A 21,575-nucleotide genomic window follows, 5' to 3' on the forward strand; every position below is an offset into this window, starting at 1 on the left:
AAACATGCGGCCAGTGTGGATTGAACGCACGACCTTCAGATTGATTGAATGAAGTTTCTCGGGCACGAAGTCCGCTTCAGTCTGACGCTCTCCCAACTGAGCTATGTCTGCCGCTATTGTTAGTGAGGAGCGGAGGCTACCACGCCACCATGGATCGTTGCTCGCTGTTTGGGTGGTTGAGAAGCAGTCTTAGTTTGGTCGGTGACGACAACGAACAGTGGGTTGGTCGGCCCTGAAATGGGACTACTACGTCTCATGACGGGGCAAATAGCAGATACGATGAGTACGAGAACTTCAAACTTGGAATCCCGTAGAAGTGGATAGAGCGCAATCTACAGACTATGGTGTGCGAGAAGACGTAAGCGCAAAGAGAACATGGACTTTGATAGGTAAGGTAGATAAGCTTCGGAAGCCTGTCTTGATCGTTCTACCTGAGGTAGTTAGCCAAGTACCTGAGTGCAACACCTCAGGTTGGTGATGGACTGATATAAACATCAAGGCATGGACCTGAAAGAGACTGAGAGAACCAAAACTCGAACATGGCGAAGACCGTACTGGGTCGTATGCCTCATCGCATAACAGGCTCCAAGACATGACAAGCTGTTCTGCGCCATGGCTTTTCTCACGTGGGATTGCTTGTTGAGCTGAATTACTAATACAACTACTAATTGTTGGAATTGCATGGTCATTCATGTGTTCATAATGCTGCTAAGAAGCTATCACTAATTGCATACAATTTCGAAGCCTTTCCTGGTAATCGCTGTTTGTGGAGAATGTTGCTTGGGTTTGGTGACATCAACGTGTAGAAGGTTTGGTGGCAGCAACAACAAAAAAACATGACTCGAGATTCATACGGCGCTCACTGTTTTATGACGCAAACCTTTTGCTCCAAGTCAAGCCTGGAAAGCCATGGGGCAACCCCTAGCTTGACTAATTCTCTCTCTCGTACGTTCCATGTACTCCTTGCCTTTGCATCTCTGTGCGTCAGGGCCAACTTCCGGGATGGTGTATCCGTCCGGATGATACTTTGAGCCTTCATCGCCAGGTAAGTGTCCGCCAATCAGTCTGGTATAGAGAGCCGAAGGACTCCATCGCCACCAGAAGCTCGGCTTGACGTAGTATGGGTGTGCGAGGTAGTTTGGTAAGTACATTCGGCCAGTCTTCTTGTCCACGTCTTGAATCATTGGGTTGGTCCACCATTTTGGTCGAGGCAGACAGAAGTACTTGAGGACATTGCGTCGGAAAGCGACCAGGTTCTCGAAAATGAAGAGGTCCAACTTGCTGGGGTCCTCGTACCTAAAGCCATGATGGGTCAGCTATTGATTCTGTGCGTCTAAAACATCAGTTGGTCGGGTTTCTCACCCCATGGCTCGTCGGAGTACAGGTTCCATCAGGCAACGCAATTGCCTGAACACGAAGTTATGCGTAAACTTAGGGAAATCCATCAGAAGAAGAGTGATGTTCGCGTGTGCCAGCTTTTCATTTGAGATGGCGTGAACCATATTGTGCTCTTGGTAGTCTAAGCACCACTTCTGCAGCGCTTCCAACCAGGCTAAGGCATCATCTTTTTGGCTCATGTGAGGAACTAAGCACTCGTAGGAGATGCCCATCTCGTTGCCTAAGTCTTTCCAAAAGATAGCCAAGGCATTCTTCTCGATCATGGTCAGGTCCCTCCATTCGTACAGTGCGGTCCAGCGCATAGGTTCGAGGACAAAGAGGCTGAGAGTGTAGAGCATATCATCGTTCGATATCTTGCCGGCCTCTCTCCAACGGCTATGGAGGAAGTTGACGCGAGAGATGGCATCTATGTTGCGTCGAGAGTCGGGTGTGTTGTAGATGATTTCGTACATCAACACGCCGGTGTCTGTCCGACGCTTTGATGCTGTGCGATCGCCTGAAAGTTGGCTGGTGGCTACCAAGAGCTTGGAGATCGTCGGAATTCCATACGTCTGCGGACGGCTTAGCTCGAGGGCCTATTTCGGCACTGCTTCTCGCTTCTTGACTGACCTTAAAGAGTGCGAAAGATACGGATGTATAAAATGTTACGGGGAATTCCCTTTCCGAGAGCTCACGCATTATCGAAGCTGCGTCTGACAACGGCAATGAAGCCATTTCTTCTCTCGTCTTGTACTGGGAAAACCTCTGCTGGAACCCATCTCGACGACGGTATCGCAGGACCCGAACTGCGAGCATGTAGGCAGTGATTACCACAATTACTGGTAAGAGGTACATGGTGTATTTTTCCCTGGCTCGCAGGTGAAGAGTAAGAAGGATGGGAAAATGAATGTCTCGAAAGCGAAGATGACGGGACCGGATGGCCTTTGTTTTATTATTCCCTAGGCATCATGCGGTGCGACTTTGGAAAGTGGTTTCCACATTACCCCAGGCAATGCATTTGATTTAGCCCATCTTCTCGTTTCTTTGACCCTGGTCCTCGGGTGACGCCCCAAAATCGTCTTCTTTTGACATCAACAATGCGAGTCGACTTACACGTGTGATGCGGGGGTGTCTCAGAGCCACCAATCATCAAATTGGGTAAAATTCATGCAGTAGTGCAGATCTGCCGGGACGGCGGCATTCTGTAGTGCGGTTGGTGCAAGCCAAGAGGAGTAGAACAGCACTTAATGGGGCTAAATCTGACAAGAAAAACCGGAACCCGTCGGGCTTCCGGGTGCGACTATCAGACGAGGTTTGGACTGAATCGAGTTAGCTGGTCAGTTGGAGTCATACAATTCGACTCAGACCTGATCGGATTGGTAGGCTTTGAATTCCAGGTCGTCGGAAAGGGCATTTCCCAAGGATTCGGTTCACACACACGGGCCAGGCGCCATTCTTCTAGTACTTGGACCGTCCCCGGATGACAGCTGATAGCCTCCCCGAAAAGCAAGTTTCCTCAATTTGCCCAGTGACCAAGGTGATGAGCATTGCAGATAGAATTATTCTGATTCGTCGACCAATGGTCGAGGTCGCGACTAGGCTGCTTCGTTGTCGGTTTGGTTCCAGAATGGAAGCTTCGACAGGCTCTGGTCACCCTGAGTAGTTGTACTTGTGAGGCACCTGTTTCCGCCGGTCGCTTAGAGGGTTTTGTTTAAACTCATGGGGCAAAATGCTGAAACTGGGAGCTAAGTTGGCAGATCTTCGATCTCGGTGATGACCCACCCATGTTGAAACTGTCAATGGGACTGATACTCCAACTTTAGATGTAGTCGGTGAATTCCCACATTCGCCTTCTTGACTCGACAGTATCTGTGAGTCCGGGGTAGCATCTGTGCCACATTTAACTTAGTTCAGACGTCTCAACATCGAAATTCCAATGTATTCACTACGTAGAATCAACCGCGGCATTCCGACACCAATGCACGATGCGATAGTCGTGAGATGTTGGTGAATAATGAGTCCAATCTGATGCTTTGCATTGAGATCATAGCAGTCTACCATATTTCGACGCACTGATTTGGCGCCTTTGATCTACGAGACAAGGAGACCTCAACGATCAGCGTGCTGCCATGAAGGGGTCGCCAACGTAGGGTGACCGTCTAAAATAGCAGCAGGCACACCCAGCCAACTTTACCGGAGTTACACCTCAAATTTATGTTGATCTATAGACCATACGTAAACCGAATTTCGAAACTTGAGCTTTTCAGTCATCCACACCGGGCTCAAGAAATGGACATCCGCTCCGTGACCCCTCCAGCTCGATGTTGAGCCTTGAAGCGGATGGCGACATGTCATATGCCAACAGCCAAATTTACCGACGTTTCTCATACTCAGCTTTCGCAATCCTGGATAAACTGACTCATTATGTGTACTCTTAATCAAGCTGTCGAACGTGAGTGCAGATTCCACGAAAAGGTGTCGTACGATGTCGGGACTACCCGCCCCGTAAACGTTGTCGGTATCAACATATGGCCTCGGCAATATTAGCAATATACTCGACCGCATTGCCGTTGCCACTCACATATTCTCGGTCTCGAGCTCGAAGTGTCGAATAACTAATTCGAATAATCATACTATCTTACCTTGTCCCTAAGTGTTGAGAGTTAGTATGCAATGCCCCTTGTTGACTTTGAGAAAACGTAAATTTGAGAAGAGTGATGTACCTCAAAATGTGTGGTATTTCGAAAGCAATAACTTCTCTTCGTAAGATACCACAAGTCTGCTCCTTGGCAACTGGTGAAATTCCGCGGAAAAAAGGGACTTTACTTAAGTACTTTTGAGCCAGGTCTAATGTCTGCCTTCTTTACGTCGATGTTTGCAAAGTTCCAGGGTGTTTTGAGATCTCGATCTTGAGTGTTTAGACATACTAAGTCTAGTTTGGTTCTTAATTATGAAAAACCTGGCCGACCGAGTTTACGAAAGTGGCGACTAGCACGACTGCCGGCTGGCGTTTTGCTCAAAAATGATAAGTAAGCACGTTGAGACAAGTGCTTAACTTTTAGACTGGTTTAAATGATAGATTCAGAGCCTATGGTGAACATTTCTAGCCTCTCACGGTCCCATTTCGCTGTCGGGATACCAATCAAAAGCGACGCTTGTGCGCTGATAATTTCTTCCATTTCCTATTAATAGGGTTATTAATAGGGTAAAAATAACCGTGATCTATACAAAATTAATTAGAAAATACAGTCTTTTAGGATTATGACGACATGTTGGCTACCTTTTTGGTGGTCTGAGCCTTGGCAGTGCTCCTGCGCAAATAGTCCAGGTAGAGTAAAGTCGGATCATGTTTAGACGATCGCATCCTGCGATGAACTCAGAATTCATAATTACGCCTAAGATCAATCGTGAAAAGGAACCGACTATTACCCCATGGCAAGTCTAAAGGCCTATCTCAAGATGGTAGTTGAAGACATTGATCAAATCTCATGTCTACGCGTGATCAGTTATTACCCCACAAGACTGCCGCCGCTCTCCCTAAATGCTACCACGAATGCTGCGAATGTTATCTTTTTTAATGATGCTGAATTTACAAGAAATGGTGCTATCATTCCGCTCTAATAGCCCCTGCATCCTTTCACATAATTGATTTCGCTGTTGTGGTGACCGCTGTAGCGATCGGTGCACTATGTCTTTGTCCTTCTCATTCTCATACACAGGTAAATACCTAGCTACGGAAATCTCAAGGATGTAAGCCAATATGATCATGCAAGATGATGAAAGTCTGAGCATCTCAATTGTCTCCATCTTGACCTCAGATCAGTAACATTATTTCCAACTTTGGTCTAACGCAATACGATAGTAGTCCAGGGAGTGTACCTGTAGCGTTCTCAGAAGGCTCGATGATGAAATATTGCTCAAGTGAAGAGAGAGAGAGCATCCGTATTACATCAAATGTGAAGAAGGAACAAACGCTGGCGAAAAGTCCGAATTAAAGGTCGCATGGGCTCGGGCATTATTCCGAATGTGGGCTCATCAATCACCGTTCTGGACCTTCAGCTGCCCATCTTCTACACTGGTCTCGAGAAACAGCGGATTACTGCAGCATCAAATTGCATGGTTCAAGTTTGGCAGTGTTCATTGCGGAACTACTTGAAGACTTGTGCGTCCGGGGGTGGGCAACATGTTCATGTTACCTATAATCATTCGTGAGACAACTCAATACCTCGGTTGACCGCAACTCAATGGTCAACCCTCTCCTGATCAATCCGCTCAAAATCTCGCAATCCCTTTACATCTTCTGCATGCCTTGACACCGGATTCTTAGATTAGATGATTGCTCATGTGTCGCACTTGAAAACAAAGCTGCAAGGATTGGGAGAGATAGACTCAATAACTCTTGTAGTTGGAGAACAACTTGTAGTAAAGCTGATGACCGTAATGGAAACTTACTTATAAACTTGCCACATATTTACCAAGACATTGATGAGCTTGTATGTCCAGTTACAACGCGAGGGGGACACGGTCCGTCAGTCCGCACACCTACGCAAAGCCGCATAGCCTCACCGAGATTTACGAGTCATTTGTTCGGAAAGGTGGAATGGGAAGGGCGAGCCGCCGCCCTCCTCTCAGCCCCCTCCTAATGCCCGCGTTCCCGACTGCCTGCCGCCAGTAGCACTGGCCCCATTTTGACAAAGGTCAAGAACCCCGTTAGCGTGAAAGAGACCCGGTGTTCCCACCCGCGTTATATCCCCCACGAATCCACACATATCAAAACTGGAACCTTTGGGGGGCAAGGGCAGCGTGGTGTGAGAAGCGGAGTTTCTCGCAACCGCTTGAGTCTTGACAAGTCGTGTCTGGGGCCTGATCATCAGCGTCATTGGCCCACTACCGCGCTTGAAGTAACAGGGAGCTATGCGGGGGTTTTTCTCCGCAAGTAACGTGGGCATTGGTACATCAGTAACATCGGACGACCTAGCAGGCTTGCATTAGCCATTGAGCCATGTTGATTCCTCCCGAAGTTCACGCGGATGCTACCATTCCCCGGCCATCAAAGACCGAGTCGAGCAATATCTGTTACTTTGAACGCCAAGGAAGAAAGGCAACCCCATGGGGCACGCTATGGATCCCAGACCAACGATATATAGCAACGACATGTCCCGTCCATCTGGTAGAACTTCTGCTTGGGACATCACTATCTCGACCTTTCTCTCAAACGTCAATTCTCCAATAATGGGCCACGCAAAAGAAGCAAACGCCAAAGCCGTCGGCGCCGAACTGGCGGCTGTCCTACCTGACATTGGCCCCTGGTACAAGCAGGCTCACATCCTCCGCCTTAACCTTTGCATCGCCTCCCTCATCATGTGTGCCTCCGCGAACGGGTACGATGGCTCCATGATGAACGGCCTCCTTGCGCTACCCCAGTGGCATGCCTTCATGAAGCAACCAACAGGCGCCTGGCTAGGCTTCGTCAACGCCGCCTACTCCCTCGGCAACGTCCTCGTTTACCCCGCCGCCGCGTGGGTCTGCAATAAGTACGGCCGCAAGATGGGCATCTACATCTCGTGGGTCTGTCTGGGCACCGGATCCATCCTGCAGACTGCAGCACCAAACGACACCGCCTTCGTCTGCGCTCGCTTCCTCATCGGCTGTGCTTCTGGATTCTTCCTCTCGGCGCCTCTGTTAATCACGGAAAACGCCTATCCGACGCACCGCGGGATGGTTTCTGCTTTGTACAACTGTGGCTGGTACTTTGGTGCGGTGGTGGCCGCCTGGGCGACGTACGGCACGAGAAATCTCGACCACTGGGCGTGGAGACTGCCCTCGCTGTTGCAAGTGACCCTGCCCGTGCTCTCGATCCCCGGTCTGCTCTTCATCGGCGAGTCTCCTAGGTGGCTTGTCTCAGTAGACCGAACCGACGAAGCGAGGGCAATTATTGCTCGAAACCACGCCGGTGGCGACACCCACTCACCTCTCGTCAACTTTGAGATGATGGAAATCGAAGACACTATCCGAGCGGAGAAGGAAGCTCATTCGGAGACAAAGTGGTCCGATCTCTGGGCCACTCCCGGAAACCGACACCGACTCTTCATTTCCGTCAGCTTGGGCGTATTTGCACAATGGGTCAGTAGATTGAAATCACCTATCAGGATGTTATACTTATTTGACTCTAGTGCGGTGTTGGCGTCGTCAGCTACTATCTAGCCATGGTGCTTGTAAGTGAAACCATCCACAATACTTGACCCCTTGCAAAGTGGAACCAAGCTCTGACATATGGCATTCTAGTCCTCTGTCGGCATTACCTCTGTCGACGACCAAACGCTCATTTCAGCTTGCATCCAAATCTGGAATCTAATATGCGCCTCCACTGCTGCCATCATGGTTGACAGAGCTGGCCGGCGAGGACTGTTCCTTGCTTCGGTCAGTTAAGACACATACCAAGATCCAGCAATAACCACTGATAGGAAGATAGGGAACCATCATGTTGATCTCCTTCTCCATTGTCACCGGCCTCTCCGGCAGCTTCGCCAACACCGGCAACGCCCCAACCGGCACAGCAGTAATCCCCTTCCTCTTCATGTAAGATCCCTCCATCCCAAGTGTTCACTAGTCCCAAGGACAAGAAAGGAGACACAACCAACTAAACATTCTCACAGCTTCTACCTCGGCTACGACATCGCCCTGACCCCGCTCATGGTATCCTACCCTGTCGAGATCTGGCCCTACCGCCTGCGCGCCAAGGGCCTTACGGTAGCTCTCATGGTGAGCATCGGCTGCGTCTTTTTCAACACCTTCGTCAACCCTGTTGCCCTCGAGGCCATTGAATGGAAGTACTACTTTGTCTTCCTCGCCGTTCTCGTCATCATGCTCATCAGCGTCTGGTTCTACTACCCCGAGACGAGGGGCCGGACACTAGAGAACATGGCTTACATCTTTGATGGCGAGTCTGCTGAGGTGGGCACTGGCAATGCCTCGAGCGCGCTTAAGGAGGCGGAGGCTTCTCATGTGGAGGTCACGCACAAGAGTTAGAAGGTGGAGACTGGGCGCTGCCGCATACAAAAGTCTAGATTCATATTGGTCTGTAGACAAGAGTGGAAAGTCAGGCGTAGGATGAGATACGTATACCTCATAGTACCAATCGATCATTATTGCCATTTTGCCAATGCAAGATACCGGGTCCTTCAAAGTACTTGCTGGGTTTTCTAACTTAGCCAGGGTGGTTGACCGGGGAGAATTCCATACCGGCGGGTTCATCACTCAACGCAGAAAACGCAGTCTGGTATCATATCGAACATACGGTTCAATCTGTCCCAGCTCGAAGCCGCCGAGAAACCATTCCCACATTATCTCCAACCCCCACAGACGGAATATTTTTTCTCTAAAATCTACTAGTCACTTGACTCCCTTCTCGCAGCAGTCCTCATCCCAAGTCACCCACAGCCCCTATTAACAAGGATCTCCGCTCCCCCAAAAGTCCATACCCAGCCTCACCCCTGTCCAACCCCATAACGGCAAGCCAGCTACTAACGCCCATTGGACCACTTCTCCCCCTTCAGCTACCGGGATGGGTAACAATCCGGCGGCTCTTAGCTTCGGCATCCAACGCGGTGACCGCCCGCGCAAATTCCGGAACCGAGAGCAATCAGTCTCACGCTCACACAGACAACAAGCCACCAAGCGCGACACATTGTCCGATACTCCCCGCGCTGAGTTTATGCTAGCACGCCGACACTCCCCGGACCCGAGCTAAGCTTATCGAAAAATCTCCCAACACGCGTGTTCTCCTGAGCCATGATCGGATTGACGGGCAGAAAAGATAACCGAGTCCTGCCAGAATTTTGGTCGAAGGTGAGACTCTGTGACTTCGGTGAGAGAGAGATCAGCCTACAAAACACGGAGCCTGTCAAAATTTCACCCATGTTCATGGAGTCCTGCTTCCGCGACACGCCAAGGCTCCTCGTAAGGCAGCTGTACGCGCCTTTTGTGCATGTTCAAAAAGGTCATGTCTCCGAGTTGTAAGCGAAAATGATACCCGGTGGCGCTATACTCGGCCTTGGTATATGTCGTAGAGTCACTGTAGGGGCATCGACGTATATAAAGAGAACGGTTGTCTATTGGAAATAGGAAATAGGCACGAAGCTCGCTCTAATATACAAGGTACGAGCGAAGTAGGCCTTGGTAATTATATAACCGAGGTTACGTAACGTATAATAAAGCTATAAATAGTTAAAGCTATCACAATACACCCCCCTAGATAAATATACGTTTAGAAAAAGCGCGCCTAACTACCCGCATCGTTATAAAAAAGTCCGCTAAAAATAGAAAGCTAAATACTAATATATAAGAATCTATTTATAAAAAGAATTATAAAGTAAATCGGTCTGCGCGTAGAGTTATAAATAAAGGGTAAATCGGTTATAAATTAACCTCTATATTTGTTATTATAAGTAATCTTAAGGCTATATTATTAATAGAAGGTACGACCGAGGGACGGCCTTTTATTAACTAAATAATCGACTTACGGGTTAAGGGTAGTAAATATATAAATTTCTTACCGCTACCTACGGTACTAACTTTCCTTCCCTTTTTAACTTATACTTATATTATTACTATACGTATATACCTTTACTTTTCGCTTTTATACCCGCGTTCTTATACGTATATATTATTAAAAAAGGATTTTTATTAATAATATCGTTTTTATTTAAATATTATTAAAACGATTAGTTAAAAACTGCGCTTATATTATTATAGTATAAGAGGCTAAGAAGTATAAGCTTAAAGCTACGGCCTTAGGAAAGAGTAGCGGCTCCCTTAGCCCCCCCTATAAGCCCGAGATAAGTAAATAATATTCCCTCGTCCTATACTTTAGTCGTAGTACGGCCTTTATTTATTTAATATTAATCTAACTACTTTATTTAATAAGTAGCGGCCTTATAGCTAAACGAGTTACTTAGGAGGGTAGCGGAGGCGAGGAGGGTTTATAGCCCCCTCCTTCGCTCCCTCTTAGAGGTTAAAAAGACGTCCTCGTTTCTTAAGAGGACGGTATAAGTAAGGAGGGTTTATAGCCCCCTCCCTTACCTCTTTTTAAATAAAAAGGAGAAGAAGAAAAAGACTTTCCCTAAGAGGATTAGAGAGGTAAGGTAGGTTTATAGCCCCCTCCCTCACCTCTTTTTAAAGGGTATAAAGTAATTAACTATATATATAATACCTTTCTAACTATCGTCGTTTATAGAACTAATTCTTAGTAACGGACCCTCCTAGTACTATCCCTAGTACTAAGGTTTAATACGAGCCGGTACTTCTACCTCCCCCGTTTAGTTATAAATACTTTAAATATATTAAGAGCGCCCTTAGTAGCCGTTTAGATAATACGTACTTCTTAAGTTTGCGTACTAATAGTAAATACTAACGCTACTAAACTTATAAAAAGTCGGGTTATACCCCTATTTTTAAGGGGTATATATAGTTCCTAAGCGTAAAGTTCTTATACTTTAAGCAGGAGGTAATAAAAAAGTTAATAATAACCGTAGCTACTAATATAAAACTACTTATACCTTATAAAATAAGTTCTAAGCCGTCCTCGTTCTATTTATTACTTATAATTTAATATATAAACCCTAACTCGCATAACGGCGGCGTTACGTAAGGCCCTTAAGTATAATAATCTCTTAAATAAGAAAAAGGGCAAGGAGGTTCGTATAAACGAGGCCCTAGTAAGAGAGGTATTTATAAGCGCTCTTTTTATATTAAAAATATCGTTAAAAGAACTTATTAAGGACGTAATAATATCGGCTACTTTACTTACGAAAATAGATAGTATTTAAATCGGAATCGATACTCTTATTAGTTTATATATCCCTCTAAGTATATAGCCCGCGTTAAAGTCTCTTTTAAATAAATATACGCTTACCCTCTTAGGTAAATAGCCTCTTCCTAAGTAACCCGACGGGGTCGCCGGAGCGACTTTATACTCCCTAGCTATAAGCTACGTTTTTTAATTAAGAACCGGGCCCCCCGGGCCGTTTTACTACTTTTTAAACGTCCCCTCGTTTAATATAATTATCTCTCGTATATTTCTTATATTTAAGAGCAATATAAAGTACTCGAACCTCGCTCTAAAAAGGTTTTTTATAAGACCGTTAGTTAGTATCTTATTCGTTAATATATAAACTATTTAAAATAAGCCTCTTAAATACTCTTATCGTAACTATATATTCTAAATATTAACATAGCATAAGCGAGTTAAAATACGTTCCCCTTCTTTTATTATAAGTCTAATTATTTAACGATTATTATAATATACTTTTTATATATTACTAAGCTCGAGCGAGATATTTTTAAAAAGGCGTTTAAAAACGAGTATCTCTTTAGCTATATATTCTAAGCTTAATAGTTCGGCCTCCGTAATTAACGTAGTTACTATATTCTAACGAGCTACTTTTTACTAAACGAGGCTACTAAAAAAAGAAATTATAAAACCCTACGAGGATCTTCGGGTCTTTTTATTATTTATAAACAAAGCGTCGCTTGCGATTAGTAGTGCCTAGCTACCCCCCGAGATCCCGAAGTATATTACTAAGTATTATATATAAAAAAAATATTATATAACCTAATTTATAATAGAATAATACTAACGGGACGGGTTCGTTAAGAACTAAGAAAGTAGAGCGTATATAAAAGCGACGTCGGGCCGAATTATAATTATTATATATAATATCGATCCGACCTTTTTTTAAAAAGACTTAGTCTCGCTCGGGGATATAATCCCTAGGTTCTTTTTAATCGGGACTATTAATAACGGGGTTATAAGAGCAGTAGAGTTAGTAAAATCGAACTTCTTAGCTACCCTCTCGAGATACTAATTATAAGCTAAGTAGATCTTCTTATTTAGTTAATTACGAACGACCCTTATCTTAAGATATTATAAAACTAGCCCCTAGTCTTTTATCTCGTACTTCTTCTTAAGTCCCTCGGTTACTTAACCGGCCTCGTAGACGTAGTCTCTATAATAGAGAACGAGGATATTATTTATATAAAAAAGGACTAGGACCCTTTTAATAAAATCTTAAAATAAGTACGGGTCCTCGCTCGTAAATAAGAAACCTAGACCTTTAAAAATTAACGCTAGCTCCTCGTATTATAATAATAGAGCGTCGCGGGCGCTATATAGGGCCCGCTTAAGTTCGACGCATATTCCTAGCCTATAAAAGCCGTTTAAAAGCTTATAAATAATAGGGGGGTCGCCTAGCTTTCTAATTACGTTTAAAAAGGCGTTTATAATATTATACTAATAGACTTTTAAATCGAATTAAGTAGCGATAGCTATAGCTACCCTAAACGTCCTAGTAACTAGCGTCGCTACGTAGGTCTTTTTTAAAGAGTATCGTTTTTAAAAATCCCCCCTAACGCAAATTCTCGCTTTATAATAATTAAAGTAATTATCGCTATCTAGCTTATAATTAAATACCTATTTAAGGGGTATCGGCTTAGAAATAACCGACGCCCTACTAATTACTTTCTAAGTATTTATTTCCTTTAGTTTCTAAATTTTTAACCATACTACTTTTACGAATTAACTTCTTAGAAGTTCTAGTATTTTAAGAATATCCTTTTACTTCCTTAGAGGGGTAATTAATTAATCCGCGTAGATTTAGTTAAATTAGACCGTAGTTAGTAAAACGTACTTCGTTTTACTAATTATAATATAAACGTAGTAGTATAGTATTTAATACCCCTAGGTCGCCTCGTTAACCGCTTTTTATTAATTAGGTATATACGTATTAAAAAAAGAGTCTTAGTCTCTTTTTACCCGAGTATAAAAAGAGTACTACCTAAGTTACTCTCGTTAACTCGGGTTTTAAATAAATACCTTTAGCGGTTAGTTTTTTAACTTCTAGCTTCGTTTAGTATACTTATCCTCTTTTTAGCCGTATATATTAATTATATCGGAATTACTAACTAGGTCGTTTACTACTCTTATTTCTTAGCATAGGCTCGCTTACTAAAGGGGTTCGTTAAGGTCTAGTTAAGTAAAAGGATCCTCCCTATAAGAGCTCTAAGAAGTCTCTACTTCTATTTATATATATATAATATTTTCGATCTTTTTAATAAGAGGATCGACTTCCCCTACGGCCTCGCTTATAACTTTAATTAGCTAGGTAAGGTTTATATTTAACTCCGGATTCTTAAAGTCTAGGGTTAGTTCGGAGGTAAGTAGCTACCCGCCTCGTCTATTTAAAAACGAACTAGGCTTTTCTATAGCCTTATTTACCTCTTATAGAACGAGTATAAGTAGTAATAGTTACTCTTCGTTATTAATTAATATAGCCTCCTCCTCGTTTATAATTCTAAGTAATTAGAGCTTAGGTTCGATTATTTTAAGTAATTATTAGATCTTATCTACTACGGCCCTTAACTTAGGTAGATAAATTACGGTTTTAGTATTATTTTTTAAGTAAAAAGCTATCTTATTAAACGTTATATTTTAGGTAATAATAACTTTTAAAAGCGAGGGGATCTAGATCCTATATAGGTTATAAGCGTTCGGTACGTAACTTACGAGGTACTTAATATATCCCCTCTATTCTACCTTAAAGCGTCTCTTATTAATTCTTTTCTTATAGTCCCTCTTAAGAGGGTACGCTCTATAGCCGTATACGTACATCTACCCCTAATAAAAATATAAATTGCGGGCGAGCTTTAGTATATTTATTAGTTATTACTACTTAAAGTAATAAGCGAACTAAACTTCTTTAGTTTAAATTAGCAATAGCTAGTTAATACGTTACTTAGGGCTAATATTATATAAATAAGCTATGGCTAATATAGCTTTTACTTAGAGTTTGTTTAGTAAGCTAGCTATTAATATTATACTAATCGCTTTATTAATAATTTCTTAGCTAGCTCGTTCCCCTCCTCCGTTCGGTTCTTTTATATATAAAGGAGTAGTCTTTAGGTCTATTCCTAGCTCCTATACCTATATTTAAAAACGAGTTTCGCTATTAATTACGATTACTATACATTCTACGTCTTATTAAATCTTATAAACGGCTATGCCTTTTTATATACATACCTATTATTTAAAAAGGTATAAGACCTTAAATACTATATTATAAGTCTTTATAACTCGTAAGAAGACGAAGATCCTACCTAAATACTTATCTTTAATTAGTATTAGCCACTTACTTCGTTCGTAAGCTAGTAAGTAATTAAAGAGGTCCTATAAGATCCTATAATAAGGTCGGGTTACTTTTCGTTCTAAGGTACGTCGTAAAATAACCTATTTTATATAAGTAGTCGTATAGTATTAGCATTCTAAACGGCTTAGTCCTTTAATCCTTACCCCCCGAGTAGTTAGGACGAGCTTCTTAAGTACTACTAGCACAAGATATCTAGATCTAAAGTACTAAAGCTAGGCTATATCCAATCGGTCGTTCCTTAACTAATATAAAGAACGTAGGCGCTAAGCGCTACGCATTAAAATTATATTAATAAACAAAAACTAACTTCTAGGCAAAAAATAGGACGAATAGGGCTTATATTCTAAAAAGACTAAATTAACCTTCCTCTCGAGCTACTTAATAATAATATTCCTAAATTCGCTACTGAACCGAAAGGTATAATTAAAACCTAAGTATTAAATACTAATTTTTTAAAAAAGAGCTTCTAATACGACGTTTATATAGAAGTTCTTAATAAAACCGATATTATAAAGAGTAAGGTACTCTATCCTAGGCCCCTTCGGTCCTATAAGGATATTATATATAATCCTCGTTCCCTTAGTAATAATAAAATAAGAGGCCGTTCTAGAATCTATATTCTCTAAGCCATTGCTTTATTAAATAGAATCCGGCTCTAGAAGTAATTAATTATTAACGAGGTAAATAGTACCGCAATTATTTATAACTATGCTCTTAAAAAGGAAGTATAGGCTAGTAAAGGGGATAGAGAAAATAATAAGATTACTATTCCTATTCCCCTCCGTACTTAGCTTAAGGAGCAGACCGACGTTAATAATTATAGCTATAATATTTAAGGGGTAAGTTCCCTTGGAGTTCTTTTTATTACTTAGCTTACTAGTTTTAGTCGTTTTTTTAAAGTAACCTCGGTTATTATTACTTTATTTAAAAGGGGGTTTTATATAAATCTAGCCCTTCTAAGCGAGGTCGGCACGGAGGTTAGTATACTTTTCTTAGTTTAAATAAGAAATTATTTTCTAAGCGTCGTTAGCGCTTAGCTAAATATATTCTAACTTTATCTTACCTATTAAAGTAAGCTCTACTTTTGTATAATTTATTAGCTTTTAATAATAGGTCCCTTTATAAGAGTAGTTAATAAACGAGTTAAGAGTCGCTTCGTTCTACTTAAGGGAATCTAAGTAACTTATTAATATTACGAATATTATAGGGGTTCGTCTATAATTCTTATTATATACCGCTTCTTTATATAAAAGGTCGTTAAAAATCTCGGTATAATACCCTATATTAAGGATCGCTTCCCCTTTTCGCTCTAGTTTAATAATCTTAACGAGCTCCTAGTTAGACTAGTTTAGGGCAAAGCGACGTATAGTTATATAAAAAAAGGTTTTTAAAATAAGGGTCCCCTAGACTTTAAGTAGCTTAAGCTACGTTACTTAATAATAAGCTAAGAAGAAGTCTTTAATTTAAGTTAATAAGCTAACGCTAGAGTTCGCCCTACTTATAACCACGTTAAATTCCTTTTTTATAATTATAAGCGAACTAGAGTTATTTAGTACGTACTTTTACTTAAAAACCTTAATTACGGCGCGAAGGGAGTAATTTAAAGAATTAATAAGCTCCTCCTTTATATCCTCTAAGATTTTTTAAGTAACTATAAGGGAGATCTAGCGATTTATTAATTCGTACGATCTCTCTTTTCTTAAGTAAGAGATTATTTTAAATACGGTTTATTAAATAAAAGAGGCGTATTCTTTAATAAGACGTACCTAATTCGCTATTATAGCCTTCGGTTTCGTTAGAGTAACTAGTTACTTAATTTAAGTATTTTTAATTACTAGTTCGACTATAGTCTTACCTCTTAACTATTCGGTTTATTATTATATAAACTCCTTAAGTCTTTATTAGTATTTAGTTAAGGCCGTTTTATATACTTAATCTTAAGTAGTATTTCGTATCTTAACGTACTCCTTAATTAAAAGAATAGACTTAGTAAAGAGTAACGGATTTAATAGGGAAATAAGGTCGTCCAGGTCTAGTAGGTCCTAGACGTCTTTTAACCGGGCCTTAACTTATAGAGCAAAGTACTACTTAGGCTAATCTCGCCGGTAGTTAAGCTTTTACCTAGGAGTATCGGTAGTCTTTTTAAAAAATATTAGTTCGTTTAGGAATAAGGTTAACGAACGTAATAGGGGTTAAATAATGTTATAAAAAAGGATATAGTAAACCGTAGTCCCTAGGAAGTAACTTTTTAATAGAGGTATAGGGGTCTAAGTTAGAGCTGGGCTTATAACTATCGTAGAGTTATTATAGGGGCATCGATGTATATAAAGAGAACGGTTATTTATTAGAAATAAGAAATAGGTACAAAGCTCGCTCTAATATACAAGGTACGAGCGAAGTAGGCCTCGGTGATTATATAACCGAGGTCACGTGACGTGCGGTAAGGCCATGGATGGTTGAAGCCATCACGACAGTATGGGAATAGAGGGGAAATTGAGCTTCATAGACTCAGTAGGCAGGCTGCGCACGTATCCTGCAAGATCTTACTTTACACCAGTGAGAACAATTGCTTCCGTTCAATCATCTCTGGAACCTGCATACCGCGGAAGCCGCGAAGGTTTCTGGGGGAGAACTATCCGGTTGCAAAGAAATTATTCATCTGACAGACTAAGTAGTTCAACGAGGCCAAAAAACATCGTTCACATTGAGCGACTCATCATCGTCATCCTCCTCCGGATCATCCACAGCATCGACCCGCCTGAACAGCTTCAACACCCCCTTGTTCCCACACGCAGCCGCGACATCGACCGCCGTCTTCCTGCTCTTGTCCTCTAACAAAGGATCCAATCCCCTCGCCGTCAGAGTCTTGAATCGAAGAACGTGGCCCTCCGCCGCAACGTGTAATAAGCTCCGTCCATCGTCATCTACCGCCCCAAAGTCCGCGCACGCCGCCTCGAACGCTCCGATCCCGCCCTCTTCGTCGTACAATTGCGGGTCACGATTGAACGTGTAGACTTCGTGCAGCTCTTTGTCGAACCCCGCGTAGTACCAGAATAGCGGCGTCTCGCCCTTCAAATTGCGAGCGTTGACGTCGCATCCGCGCTCGACGAGCGCGTTAAACAGCGGTCGCATAGAGGAGACCCAAAGCATGCGAGAGAGAACGTGCAGAACAGTGTTGCCTTCGTTGTCAGGGATGAGGGGGTCCGCTCCGGCTCTGAGAAGTGCGTCCGCGGCTGTCGTCCTCTTTTCGTACAGAGCTCGGTGGATAGCCAGGTATAGCGGTGTCTTCCCTTCATTGTCCCTTGGATCGATAATCGATGGATGCTTCTCTATCGTGTAGGTGAGTGACTTTTCGATGATTGGTGTCTCGTAAATATGCTTTGAAGGAGGGCTCAGCATGTGGTGAAGTACGTTTTGCCTGTAGGTGTCTCGCGCTTCCACATCCGCGCCGAGGGAGACGAGATGGTCGAAGACCGATACCTCTTTCGATGTCTGGGGGTTCCATGGATCTCCTGGTAGTAAGTCCAAGGGCACATCGGGACCCCGTTTAGAGGAGCAAGCAGCATGGAGAAGAGTTCGACCACTACCGTCACGATGGTTTGCGTCGATCGCCGGCAGCTTCAAGAAAGGATGCACGATGTGCCCATCAGCTAAGAGCTGATGTAGAACGACACAGTCCTCATGGAGGTGCGGCTCGAAAGAGTATTCTGGGTCACCCACAGCGTCATAACTATCGGGCGCTTCGTCAAACATGTACAAACCTTTAGCTTGCAGCCGGGAGTAAATCTTTTGATGGTAGCAGTCTTTCCCAGAGCATCTTGAAAAATTGGACAGTGGGTCGTCTCCGTGGGACAAGAGGACTTCGATCAAGCTAAGAGCTGAGGAGTGAAGCTTGGTTCTCTCCTTCTGGTCATAAGTCGTGTTACCAGACTTCGCCGCAACGCGATGTAAGGGGTACCACTCGGCGTCTGGGAGCTTGCTCAGGTCCCACCGACGGGTTTCGGGTTCCCATGGTTCTTTGTCGTTCTTCTCGACCCGGATGTTGGCATTACCCCCGGCAGACAAGAGAGCATCGAGCACTTCTGGTTGCATCTTGTTGATAGCACCAAAGATCGCATCCGCGTGAACTATCGCGCCGTGCTTGACCAGCAAACGAGTTAGGTCGACATTGTGCCCTGCATCAGAAAGACAGCTTCGTCCAGCCTTGTCCACAGCGTTAACATCTGCTCCACTCAGGATCAACTGATGAGCGGCGTCCACGTGGAACAATCCGGCGCCATCTTCCGTGCCCAAGGCTACATGAAGCGGCGTCTGCCCTCTTGAGTTTCTAGTTTCGAGGTTTGCACCTTTACTGAGTAGGTACGGTAAAGCTTGAGCGACATGCCACCAGTGATAGCCTTTGGCAAGCGAGTGAAGGACACCATCTTCATTGAAATCAACGCCAAAGGTCTCTACAAGGAGACATACCATACCGAACACGGGAACCGCCTGATGGACTGCCTGAAACAGGAATGCTGGACGAGATTCTTGGCCGCTGCAGTCTGACACGTCGTGGGTCCATGTCTGATTGTGGCCAAATCCAGGTTGCTTTCCATCAACCGGAGCGGACCAAATGCCCTTTTCGACCTGTGCTTGCGACACGAGCAAGCCAATGCGATTGACAAGAGAAGTAAAACCTCCTCTGACGAGGATCCCCAAGTTGGTAAGCCCACTGATCTGGTGAGGGGCCAGAAAGTCCACGCCCAGGTTGAACAACTCTTCCATGACATCGTACTCGCGACGTCTAAGTCGCGTGATGAACAAAGTCTCGTTTGCTTTGCCTGGTATGATGACTCCAGGCTCACGGAGTGCCTTGTATGTGGCTTCACGTCGGTGGGGGATGAGTTTCTCGTCAAAGGTAGGTAATCTCTGGCCAAGATGTGCTACTGCCTGCGAGCTCTTCAACGAGTGCTTCTTGGTTGCACCTGATAGGCACTTAAGCGCATAGTCTCGACAGTCGGAAGTGGTTGTGTCGGTTAGGGAACCGTATGCTGTATCAGACGTGCCCCAGAGATTCTGCTGGGTCAGATCAGCGCCATGTTCCAAGACCATCTCTATAATCTCTTCGAGTCTTGCCGTGTCCTCGAGGGGGTCGAGTTTATCCCTGCCGCTGCGCCCATCACTCGAATACGGCCGTGTGGCATCTTCCTTCGTAAGACCCCCACACGCCCCATTCTCCTTGACATGAGGCAATTTCCTACGCCATAGTTCGAGCTCATCCTCGAATCCGGTAATCGCAGGCCGTAAACTCACCCCCTTGACATTGGCTCCTGCGGCGAGCAACATTGACACTATCTCTGGTCTCCCTGAGAGAGCAGCGTAGTAGAGCGGTGTGCAGTCGCACCCGTTTGTGTATCCGATTGCTGTGGCGTTGACCCCAGGGATTGGGCTTGCACTCGCCGCCCTCAGCCAGGCTCCTCGCCACATCGGACTGTCAAGTGGTTTGTCCGAACCTCGATTGTGAAGAGCGTCAAGAAGCATACCAACAATATTGCCCTGCCGACATCTAGCAGCAAGGTGAAGTGGCGTCAATCCTTCGTATGTCTCGATCGTAGGGTCCGCACCGGCATCAAGCAGCTTCTTTGTGAGATCCTCTGACACCGTTACGGCTAGATGCAACGGGGCGATGCCATCCCTGTCGCGAACATTGATGTCTTTCGTAAGAGATACAATCAGTGAAAGGCAGGTCTCGTCCTTGTCGATGTTACCACTTTCGGCCTTAATACATTGTTGGATTACGAGGCAGAAAAGGGGCCCTATTAGGTAGTTAGGTAGGGGTGGTAGGTAGGCAGTCTGGGCCCGTGCAGACGGACCCTTCCACCTACCTATACCCACTAAGGGACCGCGGGCTCTGCCTACGATCTTCCCCTCCTATATATACGTAATAGACCTATACTAACCTATTAACCTAGTTATAACTAAAAGGTCTAACCTACTTACGTATATACTAATATTAATTAGTAATTAAATTATATATATATTTTTACTATAAGTTAGTAAGGATATAATTATATAAGAAATAGCCTTGACCTACCTTGCTAGTTATTCTAACTTATTAACTTAGTTCTATTTATTTAATTAATAATAAATAGCCTAGTTTATATTACCTTAGCTCTCTTTTATTATTACTAGCTAACGATTAATTAACTAGTTATAAGCCGTTAAGAGCGCGCTCTATTATATATAATCTTTTTTATTAAGACTATTACTATAGAAAAATTAACTACTTTATTATTATTATTAACCTCGCTTTTATTATTAATATTATTTTTATTAGCTTTATTATTATTATTCACTTCTCTCTAATCGAACTACTTATAAAGTAATTTATTTTAAATATATTATAGCTAAGCGCTATTTTAAACTAATAATAAATAAAAAGAGATTAATTACTAAGAGATTAATCCGACGATTATTAATATATTAGCGCTTAGTAATAATAAAACCTTTGGAATTATAAATATATTAATAATAAATCTTTTATTAATAACGAAGTGTTCTAAGATATTAAAAAAAGGAAAAGATTTTAATAATAGTAATAATAAGGATCTATTTTATATTATTAATAAATTTACCTCTTTTTAACCTAACGAAAGCTCTAAGACTAGACTAATAAAATAAAGTATAAGAAGTATTAAAAGGAATTACTAATTAATAGCTAACGGAATCCTTTATTTATTACTAAAAGTACGGTTATAAAAGGCTTTTTTTCCCTTTTTATAACCTTCTACCGACCTTAATAACTTTCTATCTATATACCTCGTTAAAAGAGTAGAATTTTTTAATTAATAATAGTAACCCGCTTATTATTATTAAAACGATCGCTATAACTAACCTACTACTCCTTCTAACCTAACTAACGTTATATTATAATTATAATATAACAATTATATCCTATAATAATTTTTTATTATATAACTTATTTTATAAATATACTATAATAACTACCGGCCTTAG

At 42.9% G+C, this 21,575-nt stretch overlaps 3 protein-coding genes and 1 non-coding gene across 4 annotated transcripts; 1 reads left to right on the plus strand and 3 right to left on the minus strand.

Moving 5' to 3' along the window:
- Nucleotides 1-5: 5 nt before the first annotated feature.
- CLUP02_tRNA066 lies at nucleotides 6-111 on the minus strand. Its single transcript has one exon. It is a non-coding gene; the product is annotated as a tRNA-Phe (tRNA).
- A 782-nt stretch (nucleotides 112-893) lies between these two features.
- On the minus strand, nucleotides 894-2,232 carry CLUP02_02932 (uncharacterized protein; the record flags this gene model as incomplete). Its single annotated transcript, XM_049281960.1, has 3 exons — nucleotides 894-1,296; nucleotides 1,363-1,949; nucleotides 2,008-2,232. The coding sequence occupies 3 exons, from the start codon at nucleotides 2,230-2,232 to the stop codon at nucleotides 894-896; spliced, it is 1,215 nt and encodes a 404-aa protein (XP_049139103.1).
- A 4,299-nt stretch (nucleotides 2,233-6,531) lies between these two features.
- On the plus strand, nucleotides 6,532-8,406 carry CLUP02_02933 (low-affinity glucose transporter HXT1; the record flags this gene model as incomplete). The annotated part of the gene is made up of 5 exons (XM_049281961.1): nucleotides 6,532-7,500; nucleotides 7,551-7,592; nucleotides 7,663-7,797; nucleotides 7,850-7,956; nucleotides 8,034-8,406. 5 exons carry the CDS (start codon nucleotides 6,532-6,534, stop codon nucleotides 8,404-8,406), a joined length of 1,626 nt encoding a protein of 541 aa, XP_049139104.1.
- Nucleotides 8,407-17,255: 8,849 nt separating this feature from the next.
- Nucleotides 17,256-20,045, minus strand: CLUP02_02934 (uncharacterized protein; the record flags this gene model as incomplete). The annotated part of the gene is made up of 1 exon (XM_049281962.1): nucleotides 17,256-20,045. One exon carries the CDS (start codon nucleotides 20,043-20,045, stop codon nucleotides 17,256-17,258), a length of 2,790 nt encoding a protein of 929 aa, XP_049139105.1.
- Nucleotides 20,046-21,575: the final 1,530 nt, after the last annotated feature.

The sequence above is a fragment of the Colletotrichum lupini genome, chromosome 2 (assembly GCF_023278565.1).
Source record: "Colletotrichum lupini chromosome 2, complete sequence".
Classification (NCBI taxonomy): domain Eukaryota; kingdom Fungi; phylum Ascomycota; class Sordariomycetes; order Glomerellales; family Glomerellaceae; genus Colletotrichum; species Colletotrichum lupini.